Source organism: Saimiri boliviensis, chromosome 5 (genome assembly GCF_048565385.1).
Source record: "Saimiri boliviensis isolate mSaiBol1 chromosome 5, mSaiBol1.pri, whole genome shotgun sequence".
NCBI classification, from domain to species: domain Eukaryota; kingdom Metazoa; phylum Chordata; class Mammalia; order Primates; family Cebidae; genus Saimiri; species Saimiri boliviensis.
The window spans coordinates 126,272,935-126,286,763 of record NC_133453.1 but is presented as its reverse complement, the minus strand read 5'-3'; the positions used below and the strand labels follow the sequence as shown (position 1 = coordinate 126,286,763).

The following is a 13,829-nucleotide window of genomic DNA, read 5'->3' as shown; positions in this document are numbered from 1 at the left end:
ATGGATCCCAGGAGAGGGAGACGGCAGAGTACGTACTTGACGTTGGTGTTGGTGCAGATGATGTACTCGATCTCATCAGAATAGGGATTCTGGAACGTGAAGCTGCTGGTGCGGATCAACATCCACTCCCGGTTCTTGGTGCGAAATCGATACATGACCGACAGTACTTGGCCTTTCAGCTTAACCACCTGAGAAAATATTTGGAGAAGGAAGTCAGCAGGAGGAAGGAGGGTGCCAAATGGGAGGAGGGAGAGGCAGCAGGCAGTGCAGTGGTGGCAGGGGCCAGCAGGACCTCAGAATAGGGGCACTGTGGCTAAAGGACAGTAAGAGAGGGACAGCCGTTCTGCAGTGGGACCTTCTCCGCCTACCTCTGGGTGCAACGAACGGGGGGTGCTGCATTCGGGTTATTCTGTAACCACGGTGTGAGAAGGCCACCAGTCAACGCCTGCTTTATAGCAGGACTTTTAACTTAGCTTTTACAAATCAGACCATGAAAACTCTGCGAGCCAGAGTGTTTTTCTTTTTGCCTTGGCTGCTAGGGTACTCTGGGTTTGGTACCAGCCACTCACCCCCAAGTTATCCCACTCGGTATGTAGCTACATTATATTCACAGATTTATTACTTGCTACCACAACATACAAGATGCTTAACCTCTGCTTAACATCATAAAATGGATTCAATAGACTCTCTGGTAGGAGACGTAATGAAACGATAACTTTCTGTGCATTATTTATTTATTTGTAGGTTTCTGTCTATTATCCTTTGATGTTGTGATATGATTTCAAATGTATTGCTTCAGAAATAGCCTCACAAGAGTTTGGTAAGATGAGTTTTATTATTTAGAGCTGATAATACTAAGACTCAGAGAAATTAAATACGTCATTCAAGATGAGACAACTTTGGTGGGACAGCTGGGACAGGAAGCAAGATCTTATTTCCAAATCACGAGATTGTCCCCCTGGCTACACAGATCTCCCCTTTGTTCTATGAAAATACACTCCAGCCTGGCCAGCACGGCGAAACCCCCTCTCTACTAAAAATACAAAAGCTAGCCAGGCCCCACGCCTGTAGTCCCAGCTACTCAGGAGGCTGAGGCATGAGAATTGCTTGAACCCAGGAGGCAGAGGTTGCAGTGAGCCGAGATCGCGCCATTGCACTGCAGCCTGGGTGATGGAGTGAGACTCTGCCTCAAAAAAAAAAAAAAAAAAAAGAAAAGAAAAAGAAAAAAAAGAAAATAAATAAAATATACAGCAGTGCCCCTTATCCAAGGGAACTACAATCTGAAACCCCCAGTGCATGCCTGGAATTGTGCATAGTACCAAACCCCGTAGATGGTATGCTGTTTCCTATACACACAGACCTATCATCAAGTTTATAAATTAGAAACGGTAAGAGATTAACAATAATAACTCATAATAAAATGGAACAATTATAGCAATATGGCAGCATCACTATTCTTGCACTTTGGGGTTGTTTTTAAGTAACATGAGGGCTACTTGAATGCCAGCTTACGGTACTGTCGATCTCATAACGGAGATGGCCAAGAGACGAAAGGGCAGACAGCGAGCATAGTGTGGACACAGTCGCCACAGGAAGGACCCATGACCCAGGCTGAACAGAATGGGGAGGGACAGGGTTTCATCATGCTACTCAGAACAGCACACAATTTAAAACTGAAGAGTTCCTTCTGGAATGTTGCATTTAATATTTTTGGACTCTGGTTGACTGCTGGTAACAGAAATGAAAAGCAACACTGCAGGTAAAGGGCAACTGCCGTACACATCATATGCACACCCAGCAAACCGGAAACGGAAATACACACGCACGTGTGCAGAAGGCAGCATTCCCACGTGGTTCTCATGGGCGAAGCACAAATGGAAGAACGAATATAAATGACTGCTGGGGCTGGGCCTGGGTGTGATAATACCCCCAGCACAAAATACGGCGGGCAGGAGTTCCTCCCTCCACGGCCATGTGCAGACCCCAGATCAGGGCTGGGAAATCTCTGGGCCGTGGTGGCTGGGCTTGCTGAGTGAGAGATCACAGCGTGATCACAGATGAGAAAGGGGACAGCGGTCAGGGAAGGCTCGCCCGTTCCTCACCCCCACCACACCTGTGGTCTGTTCTTCGGTGTTGTCTGCCGTCTTGGCCAGACTGTACGCAGCATGGGGACAGGGACGTCTTGGTCACCTGTGTCTACCTATCTCTGTCCTCAAGCCCTGCAAGGAGCAGGCTCTCAGAGCACACTTCCTGAAGTGACTCAGTGGTGTGCTGGCCCCACAGCTGGGGCTCGCCATCCTCCTTCTGTACTGTCCCTAGGGGAAGCCGGACAAAATCTGAGCCTGAGGATGTCAGATAAGACTCCCTGGCAGGAAATCCCTGAGTGATAAATAAACCAAACCAAGAGCTCTGGGAGGGTGGGAGGCTGTCCCTGACACCACGGAAGAGGAGGCTGAGCTGTGGAGTAAGCAACGCTGGGCACGTCTGCAACCCAACAACAACCTGGCCCTTCCCTTGTGGGGCTGGAGTCAAGGCCATGTGCCCCTAGGGTCAGCATTCTGAGTGGTGTCCAAGGGCACGTCTCTGTGTCTGCACCAAAAACATGGGGTATAGGGAGTCACTGTCCAGGTTTCAAAACCCACATCTTCTGCACTCTGAGGATGCACAGAAAAGGAGGTGCTTTTTTTTTGGTTTGTTTCTTCTAACTAGAATGTCTGAGATAGTGTGAAATTTGTTAGCTCCACGCAACAAGCACGTGGAAGGCAGCACCTTAGGAGCTGTGAAAAGAGAACAGAAGGGAGCTGACAGTTCTGCACCCTCCTGGGGCCACGTTATAGGCTAAGGACCTTAGACGTGTTAGCTCAGGCAGTCCTCACAACAGCATTTTGTGAACCTGGACATTGAGCCTCAAAGGAGTTAAATACCTTGCCTAAATAAAGGCTTATGTGACCTTAAACCTAGATCTACCTGGCCCCAAAGCCCTTTCCATCAACCCCTATTGCCAATGCACCATCTCTGTCCTCAGTGAGCCTCTCAGCCAGCAGGTGAAGGATCAGCGTGTCGATAACTATAACCCAGAGAGTATGCTCGATGCCACTACAGAAACTCAAGATGAAGTGCCATGGGGTTACCAGGAGGGCCAGGAGAGGCAGCCTGCAGTCAGGACCTGAAAACGGCTCCGGGAGGGAACTAGAGTGTGGAACGCATTTGGAGAGCGGGTAAAGGGTTGGCAAGTGAAGATGTGTGGGGAGGGCGCTCCTGGCAGAAGGCACGGCATGGGCAAATCCTGGGAAGCTGGGATACCTGAGATGTCATGGGGACTGGCTATGCATGGTGCTGGTGACACGGTCCGGGCCTTCAGGCCAGCATGGTGCACATGCTGTACCTAACCCAGGTGCAATGCAGGAGGTGGCAAGGTCAAGCATAAAACCCAGCTTAGCATGGCTCTTCAAGAAAACAGCCCCCTTCATCATCCTCATCATCATGGAAGGTGCCTGAGCAGAAAGGAGACGGGTGAGATGGGAGCCTGCTTTCACTTTCCCGGAGTTCAGCTCTTTTTGACCTACAGGTAAACCGTGATCCGGAGAAGGAATCCAAGAGCAGGTGCAGTTTCCCGGCCCCTGGCTGGCTCGCTGTCACAACTCAAATTCCTCACAAACTCAATCAAGTTCTAAGGGCCACCTCTGGGCTATTCAAGTGCTTTTGTTTAAATCCAGAGTTCAAGAGCTGGCTCTTAGCTGACATAGCCACCTCCCTGCTTTTGCAAGAAGAAGCCACTTCCCTTTATCAACATTTGATCCCCGCCTCAGCTGTTGGTGGCTGGAGACCAAAGAACACAAGCACGGGACCGAGGCGCGGCGTGTTCCAGGATGTCCCTGCGGCTGCTCGGCCGCTGCTCACTGTGCCCTGTGGCCCGGGCTGGGGCTGGGGCTGCCAGCATCACTGTCTCGGCCTCCCCTCCTGCTGGAGGAATGCGGTGGCCGCTTACAGAGTGAGAGGTACTTAAGTGGATGTCGGGGTGAGATCAGATGTCAATTCCTTCTCTGTTTTTTCAAAACCAACCGGGTTCTGACAGTGTCAGCAGTGTGAAGCCTCTGATGTGCTGCTGGATGGAGAGGCCTGTGTGCGGGGTGTGGTGTTGTGATTGGATGCATTGGAGGGAGGCAGGCCTGGGCTCTGCGACCTGGGGCAGGGAACCGCACCCCCCAGAGTCTACTGTGAAAAAAGTGGGGCAGACAACACTTACTGTGTAGGTGTGAGGACTGCATGAGATAGTGAAATGGGTCTGGCCAGTTACTGGGCACTGAATGGCGGCCCCATCACTGTGAAAGTTCAATTTCCACGAACCCAGAAAAATGAAGCCCACCCAACCCAAACCTGACTATTCTAAACGATACAAAGTTTATCATAATCTCCACACAGTTAGCAAACACACAGCACAAAAACACAAGATTTAAACACTCCAATTTCACATGTTTCCCAAATGAAAGTCACCTGCTACGGGTTTTGATCCATTTAGATTGCTTTGTTAAGAGTCACCCTGGTGCTGGATTCTACAATCAGTGGTAAAGATGAGGATGCCTACCTCCTCCGACTACCGTGCAGATTCAACAGCACATGGGGTAGGGTTTCCCACAGTGTTTGACACACAGTAGGTGCTCGGCACACAGCAGCTAACAGTCACGATGTGCATGACACTGTTAATGGGGTGGCCACATTCTCGGGTTCCCAGGTCATCCTGAATCCCCGTCCCACCTGATCATGTCTATCCAAAGCCTCGGCACCCAACAACCGTCTCCTCAAGCTGCCCCCTATTTTAAATTCCCACGGCTCCTGCTCACATTCTGGTCTCATCGCCTCTTACCTGGACAATTTTAAAAGCCTCCTGTCTGTTTCCAGTTATTTTCCCTACCTGTCTCTTCTGTATACCTGGACTACTAAAGTGCCTTTTCAAAAACACTGCTCTGTAAAATCCTCAAAGTCATCCTCATTTACCTTTATTTTATTTATTTATTTAGACAGAGTCTTGCTCTGTCACCCAGGATGAAGTGCAGTGGTGCGATCTCGGCTCACTGCAACTTCCGCCTCCCAGGTTCAAGCAATTCCTCTGCCTGAGCCTCCCAAGTAGCTGGGACTACAGGTACGCACCACCATGCCCAGCTAATTTTTGTATTTTCAGTAGAGATGAGGTTTTGCCATGTTGACCGGGCTGGTGTCAAACTTCTGGCCCCAAGTGATCTGCCCACCTTGGCCTCCCAAAGAGCTGGGATTACTCGTGTGAGCCACTGCGCTGGCCCACGCTTACTGACTGAGTAGAGAATCTATTGCTTTAGCATGGCTTAAGAGGCCTTTCAGAACTTGGCTGTACCGGGTTCATTTATCAGCACTGCCCACCACCTCCTACAAGTTGGCCAGTGTCACTCCAGCTACTAGGAGCTGCTTAGGATTCTCTCTTTTGCATCTCTAGGGCTGCCCCTTCAGTCTGGAATGTTCACTCATTTATTCTATGCCCATCCTTTAAGACCCATCCCAATTGTTCTTTCCCCAGGAACAATTCCTGCCTCTTCCCCACGCAGTTAATCTCTCCAGCCTCTGCAGTCTGCAGTCTCTTTCTTTATGACCCTTTAAAGTTCTTCTCCTATTACACAGTAATTGTTTATTAATGTATGTCTGTCTTCCCTACTAGACTGTGAGTGCCTTCCCAGTAGGGGCCCTGACTGAGGTCGTAGGTAGGACCTTGCAGCCTGCTTGGCACACAGTAGGACTAATGTCCTGCCAGCCGCATCCGCAGGTGCCCAGACTGTGCATCAGCTTTAAGTGGGCACCGGCAGTATGTACCTGCTGGAAGCTCTCACGCAGATGGCTCTGATCCTCAGGGTGGCAGAATTCCAAAATGTCCTTTCCCAGAAGATCCTAAATAAAAGAGACAAGCTTTATTAATCACAGATCCACTTGTAATTACGTATATACTCACTGTGAGACAATAATGTTCACTTCCATCTCCTTTAATTCATCTCCTTTAGCCTGATCTACCCCAGACTTTTTAAAAAGCGAATGCCAAGCCGGGCACGGTGGCTCACACCCGTAACCCCAGCACCTTGGGAGGCTGAGGCGGGCGGATCACGAGGTCAGGGGTTTGAGAGCAGCCTGATCAACATAGTGAAGCCTGGTCTCTACTTAAAAATACAAAAATTAGCCAGGCGTGGTGGTGCACACCTGTAATCCCAGCTAGTTGGAGGCTGAGGCAGGAGAATTGCTTGAACCTGGGAGGCAGAGATTGCATGAGCCGAGAGAGTGCCATTGCACCCTAGCCTGAGTGACAAAGCAAGACTCCGTCTCAAAAAAAAAAGTGAATGCCAAATTTCCCTGGGAGCCATCAGGGAACTGGCTTCCTGGTATTCATTCTAAGTTCCTTTGGCATGCTCAATAACAATTTCTAATTTTGCTAAAGCACTACATCCGTAGCTTCAAAATGCAATTTTATTTTTGTTAGTCTTGGAGAGGCAAACTGTAATAAACATATTTTAAAAACATAAAAAGAAAGCAAAATGATAGCCTGAGGACAGATGTGTTGCCTATGAAAACCAGAATTGTTTAAATGTGGAAATTGTAGCTCTCCTGTGACTGAAGAAACGAGGTTATCATAAAATAACTGTACTTGTTAAAAGCCTGTTTACTATCTATCTACTGCCATTAGTCTATGCTATATTCAAAGGACACAGCATTAGCCCAGAACAAAAGTGTGTTTCACAATGAAACTGATCAGAATAAGACACATTGTTAACAGATAACTTCAAAAGTGTTGTAGTAAAGTGGTCCAGTTGAAAATGTCTTTTTTTTTTTTTTTTTTTGAGAAGGATTTTCACTCTTTTCTCCCAGGCTGAAGTGCAGTGGTGTGATCTTGGCTCACTGCAACCTCTGCCTCCAGGGTTCAAGTAATTCTCCTGCCTCAACCTCCCGAGTAGCTGGGATTACAGGCATGCACCATCATGCCTGGCTAATTTTTGTATTTTTAGTAGAGACGGCATTTCACCATGTTGGTCACGCTGGTCTCTAACTCCTGACTTCAAGTGATCCACCCACCTCAGCCTCCCAAAGTGCTGGGATTATAGGCATGAGCCACATGCCTGGCCACGAAGTGTCTTAAACAGCAAAAGGTTTAAACTAACTCATTGATCACCCAAATCAGCAAACGGCCTAAGTGAGCTCTGATGCTGGCACTGGAGGGGAAGTCCTATCTGCGTGCCAAGGAGCAACTGGATGCCCATGGGAGGTGCCACTGGATAAATGGGTCTGGCTGGAAATATATCGCCATCAGAGGTCGGGGTGAATTTGGAAATAAATCCATTTCTCCCATTATTCTATCCAAGAATCTCGAGGTTTACATGAATCTAGAGATGCAGAATTATAGGCAGGGTCCTAATAGTTCTAGTTTGAGTTGTTTCTAGTTCTAAAATACACATCATTAAAATACTCTTATCTACATATCTGAAGCTCTGCTCCTCAGAATAAACATCTTTTTTCTTTTAAAAAAAAGTTTTATATTTTTAAATAAATTTAAATCTACAGAAAAGTTGATAGTACAATAAATTTTATGTATATTCAATAATTATCAATATGGTTGTCATATTTGCATTTTCCTTTTTTCATGTGTATGTATATGTTCACACATATGCATGTATATACTTAACTTCTTGCTGAACCATTTGAAAGTAAGTTGTAGGCATCATGGTACTTCTCTTCAAAGTACTTTAACATGTATCTCATAAAAATGAGATTATCTTACAAAACGGCAATGTGCTAGATCATGTGCTATACTAAACCCAAGAAAATCAATTATTCAATGACATCACCCAATATTCTGTACAGATTAACATTTCAGTTGTCTCCCAAATGTTTTATCTATCAATATGTCTTCAGGCCCAGGACACAATTCAGGCCCTTAGATGACATATTATTATTTTATCTCTTTGGTCTATTTTAGTCTGGGACAATTGCTTCTGCTTGCTTGTTTCTCATGACGTTGACTTTTTTTTTTTTTTTTTTTTGAGACGGAGTTTCGCTCTTGTTACCCAGGCTGGAGTGCAATGGTGCGATCTCGGCTCACCGCAACCTCCGCCTCCTGGGTTCAAGCGATTCTCCTGCCTCAGCCTCCTGAGTAGCTGGGATTACAGGCACGCGCCACCATGCCCAGCTAATTTTTTGTATTTTTAGTAGAGACGGGGTTTCACCATGTTCACCAGGATGGTCTCGATCTCTCGACCTCGTGATCCACCCGCCTCGGCCTCCCAAAGTGCTGGGATTACAGGCTTGAGCCACCGCGCCCGGCTGGTGATGCTGACTTTTTAAAAAAGAGTCCAGAACAAAGACTTAAAGATGTGCCACCTGGATAAATAAGTTTCCAAATGCACTTGAGAAACCAGAGGTTAGGCAAAATTAGGCAGCTATATTTACCAGGCTTTGCAGTCTTTGACATTAATGAGCCTTGTGATGAATATTAATTAATAAGAGAGCCCCTTTTAATGGAACATCTTAACTCCAGTTTGTGAAAAATCAACTAGAGAAACATAACAGCGAGGGCAAAGAAGAAAGAGTCCCTGTTGAATGGTGCAGGTGTTTACAACGTCCTTTCTTGACTTGGAAGGATATCTATCCAAAAGAAAGCATATCTATCCAAAGATGAAAGAGTTCACGTTAATGGCACAGGTGTTTACAACATCCTTTCTTGACTTGGAAGGGTATCTATCATTCTATCCAGGCAGGGTACATGGCTTTTTACGATATTTCTCCACATGGCCATTGTGTTGTATCTCAAACAAATGAGGTAAGAATGTTTTGAGAAAAATTAAACCTCTAGTCAATTGCTATGAGCTCAAAACTGTCTACTGACCTGGGGTTGGTAGCCAATGACACTGATACACCTTGGATCTACAAATGTGATGATTCCATCAGAGTTATGCCGAGATAAGAACTCCGTGGGCACTGACATCCCGTTCATGTCCATGCATACAGGAGAGCTGGTCACCTGGGATGGGGACAGTCCACAGTTGAGGAGGTGTTGACAGAGATGACATGGAGATGGTGACAGAGATGAGAAGAATAATCCACGTGCATTTAACTTCAAAGATCCTTCCATGTCATTTAGTACAATGACTCTAAAGTGTTCAAACGTCCCTGGTCCCATCTTTAACTGTAACAGTTGACCATTTTCTTTACATTTCTGAACTTCAGTTGCCTTATCAACCAACGGGAATAATAAAACCTGTAATCTCATAGGGTGTTTGTGAGGCTTCAAAGGGATGTTGCATGTTAAACCTTGGCATGTGCTTATGTTGGTGCTTAATAAATGCTAATACCCTTCTCTTCTCCCACTTCCCTTTACTAAGAATGGCAAACGAGCCTAAGGAACTAGTTAAAATACTTGGAGCATATATATTTGTGAACTGAATTTACCCAAAGATTCTCTCTTCACCCATCTGCAAGCAATACCAGTGCTGGTCATACATAGATGAAATTGCCTATTCATTTGCCTGAAAATGGTCAGACCTAGGAAACCAGCCACATGAAAGATGAGTGTGTCTTAACCAGGTCTGGTACGTCTCTCCTCTTCAGCATAGAGAAGACCCTCAGTGTCCTAAGGAGAATGAACCGTCCAGTTGAATGAGTGGTTACTGTGTGGGCCAGACATTGAGCACATTTAATTTTCACACAATAAAAGACATGCTTCAGGCCAGGCACAGTGGCTCAAACCCATAATCTTTAGAAGCCCAAGGTGGGAGGATCGCCAGGTCAGGAGTTCGAGACCAGCCTGGCCAGCATGGTGAAACCCCATCTCTACTAAAATTACAAAAAAATTAGTTGGGCATGGTGGTATGCGCCTGTAATCTCAGCTACTCAGGAGGCTGAGGCAGAAGAATTGCTTGAATCCACGAGGCAGAAGTTGCAGTGAGCCGAGATAGCACCACTGCACTCTAGCCTAGGCGACAGAAAGAGACTCTGTCTCAAAAAAAAAAAAAAAAAAAAAAAAGACATGTTCCCTGGCCTTGAGGAGTTGCAGGGGATGAGCTCGCACTCAACTTACTTCCTGCAACAGACAGTGAAAGAAGGGTAACTGAGGGTAGAGCTCAGTGCTATGAGAGTGAGGAGGAGAGAATGACTGATTTAGACTAAGATCAGGGAGACAATTTAGCTGGGTCTTGAAAGATGAGCAGATAAGGAGGATAAGAAATATTGAAAGGAGAAGAAGGGAACAGGGGAATACCAGGCAAAAGAGCCTGTGAACACTCCCAAAGGTGGGGTTCATGGAAAGGGGAAGGGTGCTATGTGGGAATAAGACGTGAGAGAGGAAGAAGGGAAGGAGATGAGGTCATTGTAACCGGGTTTTTTGGGGTGCGGGGGAGGCACAGCTCCCCGGAGAGAATGTTGTAGGTTCTTGGTCTCTACTATCTCAAGAATGAGAGAGGGGACCACTGCAGGTACGTGGTAAGCTCATAACGTAAAAATACTAGACCCGGCCGGGCGTGGTGGCTCAAGCCTGTAATCCCAGCACTTTGGGAGGCCGAGGTGGTGGATCACAAGGTCGAGAGATCGAGACCATCCTGGTCAACATGGTGAAACCCCGTCTCTACTAAAAATACAAAAAATTAGCTGGGCATGGTGGCGCGTGCCTGTAATCCCAGCTACTCAGGAGGCTGAGGCAGGAGAATTGCCTGAGCCCAGGAGGCGGAGGTTGCGGTGAGCCGAGATCGCGCCATTGCACTCCAGGCTGGGTAACAAGAGCGAAACTCCGTCTCAAAAAAAAAAAAAAAATACTAGACCCAAGAAGTGTTGCAGAAAGGTGATTTTATTTAGGTAGAGAAAAGAGGGAGAAAAAAGGAGGAGAAGAGAGACAACTTCCACGAAGGAGGACTCCGGATGGGAAATCCAGGAGAGAGAAAGATGGCTTCCACGAGGGTGGAAGGGGACCCAAACATGCAGTCCCAAGGGGTGTGGAAGAAGGGGACTTCGAACCCGGGGGGGAACCCCCACCTTCTCCAAGACCTCTGGCCAATGAAAGGAGTGCCTTGGAACTTCCGCTGGAGTGACTTGACTTTTGACCCTTTGCAGCGCCCGCGAAAATTAAAACAGAGACCGTTAAATCTCCCGGATGGAGAGAGATGGGAGCGGGGCATGGCGCTGGCAAGTTCTTGCCCTTAAAACTACACTCCCTCGTGGACCTGCAAAGAGGACACATTCCCTCATCATGATGAGCTTGGACTTTCTCCCATAGACCCTGGGGAAACAGTCAAGGGGGTGAAGCAGGGATGTGACGGCAAGTTCCTGGCAACCCCCAAGCGTGGGTGATGAGCTGATGCAAACCCTCAACGCAGCAACAACTCTGCTTACAGCTCACAGTCCCCTTCTCCTCTAGATTTGGCCTCAGCCTTGTCCCACAGAGTGAGACACGAAACCCAACAAACACCAAGAACACAGGTGATCAGAACAGGCATCCGGACCGACAGTCTTCTGCACTTTGTGGCAATAAGCCTTCATTTGAGATTTAAAGGGCTATGAGTTTTTCTTACCTGGAGTCTCCCAATTGCCACGAGGCAATATTTACTGCCTTGCCCCACATCAGCGTCTTCTTCAGGTATGGTCATTCCTGAAACGGGAAATGTCACGGTCATCAACAATACGCCCAAGGTGAATGGGAAAGAAGAAAGGTGTCCATGATTTTATTTAAGCAATCGAAAATACAGATGGCGTGTTGGCCATGCAGCACTGGGAAGCCAACCGATGAATTAACCAGTTCCTCACTCAGTTCCTGCTTCTGTCTCTGCCTGATGTCTTTTGGTAATTTTATGGTACAATATCATCTGGATGGATCTGTGGATGATGCAGAAGAAATTAAGGAAGATGAAATGAAAATAATTCATCTATACATCTGTACAATTTGGACAAAACATTGAGTTGGGAGGTTTCAGTAAGAAGCTGATACGGGTCTTTCAGCTTATGTCAATATCTCTTATCTGCTGACAAAGAATGAAACAAAGACCATCACAGGCAAAAGAAATCCAAATAAAAACCACTGAGGCTGGTTACTAACTTGTTAGGCAAAGGGGCACAACCCGTGTTTCCCCATGTGGTAGAAAGGCAGGGTTTTTTAAGGACTAGAAAGGCGACACTGGTGCTCCAGAAAGAAAGGAACTGGTTAAAATAATCCTCACTGTTCACTGGGGTTAGAAGACAGTCTTCTGTTTGGTCCAGTGTGGGTCTGGTATCTGGGTCCCTCACAGTGCAAGGTTCTCAAACATCTGTAGCTGGTTAGAACTGTTGTAGTGAAAACAAGCACTCCTTTTTGACATTCCAGCACTCACAGGCAAGTGCTGTCAAGTAGAAATTTTCCTTTTACACTGCATGATACTTAACACAAATATTTCCACACTGGGTCGGACCAAGGGTTGACAGTGATAGAGTCACACAAGTACAGCAACAGCCCCTCACTACAGACATTGAGGGGCACGTTAAACATCACTATGGTTTTGTGAGCTGGAGAAATGTCACTCCCACCCATGACATTCCCGTCTTCTTTCCATCCCTGTTCCATCCACTCTCTGCAGGTGATCAGTCTCTTTCATTTCTAGTTTATCCTTGCTGCATTTCTTTTGCACAAATGTGCAGATACACGTACATTTTCTTGTGTCCTTTTCTTTCTTCTATGAAGAGCTGTTTACCGTAGCTACACTTGGGCTTTGCTGACGTCACTGAACGGTATGTCCTCCATGTTCATTTTCATTTCACTTTCATTTATTTTCATTCATACAGCTCTTCCTCAATTCTTTTTGTTGACTGCATAGTGCTTCATCTTACCGACGTGCCATGGTCTATTCAACCACTCTAAATACTGGATGTTTAGGTGCTTCCAATATTTTCCAATGAGAAACAACACTGCGATGAATAACCTTGGGCATCTGCGTTTTATTATTATCAGAAGTGTATCTTCAGAGTGGTTCCCTAGAAGTGGGGTTGCTGGGCCAAAAAGTAAGTACATACGTAGCTTGACTTTGCCAAACTTTCCTCCAGAAGGGTTGCACCAATTTGCATTCCCACCAGGAATGTATGGGAGGTCTGCTTCCCCATAGTCTTGGCCAACAGAATGTGCTGTCACATTATTTAATGTTTGTCCGTCTGACAGGTGAGAAATGATTTCTTAGTGTTGTCCTATTTTGCATTTCTCTAATTATGAGTGAGTTTGAACATTATTTGTATGTCTGAGGACCATTTTTATGTCTTGCTTTTTAGTGAATTGTCTGTTCCTGTCTCCTCCCCATTTTGCCATTTTGATCTTTTGCCTCTCAATTTTTAAGAGTTCCCTGTATTTGGGATATTAAACCTTTGCGGTACATGTTATGAATATGTTCTTCCAGATGGTCTCCTGTCTTTTGACTTTGTGGTGATTTAAAAATTTCAAAAATTTTATGTGGTAAGATTTATCAACCTTTTATTACCTCTGGAGTCTGAGTCATAGTTAGAAAGCTATTTCTTACAAAAAGCTTAAAGAAAAATTCACCCTTGTTTTCCTCTGATACTTTTATGGCTTTATTTTTCACATTTAGATCCCTAATCCATTTGGAGTTATTCTTTTTTGAGTTATGGGATACGAATTTAATTTTACCTTTCTCTAAATGGCTATCCAGTCACTCCACCAACATTTATTTAAATTGTAGTGATTTGAGAAGCCAACTTTATCATATAATTCACATACGTGTTTGGGTCTAATTTTGAACTGTCTCTCCTATTCCACTGGTCAATTGTCTATTCAGGCACTAGCACCACACCGTTTTAATTAC

At 46.0% G+C, this 13,829-nt stretch overlaps 1 protein-coding gene across 9 annotated transcripts in view; it reads right to left on the bottom strand.

Moving 5' to 3' along the window:
- Positions 1-13,829, bottom strand: part of ARNT2 (aryl hydrocarbon receptor nuclear translocator 2) — a 193,062-nt gene that overhangs the window by 42,613 nt on the left and 136,620 nt on the right. For all 9 annotated transcript variants that reach the window (XM_039479922.2, XM_074399930.1, XM_074399929.1 and 6 more), the window contains 4 exons: positions 11,565-11,641; positions 8,891-9,025; positions 5,839-5,913; positions 37-188 (listed from right to left, as the gene is read on the bottom strand). In XM_039479922.2, the coding sequence (XP_039335856.1) occupies positions 37-188; positions 5,839-5,913; positions 8,891-9,025; positions 11,565-11,641 (439 nt within the window). The remainder of the gene's footprint in view (positions 1-36; positions 189-5,838; positions 5,914-8,890; positions 9,026-11,564; positions 11,642-13,829) is intronic.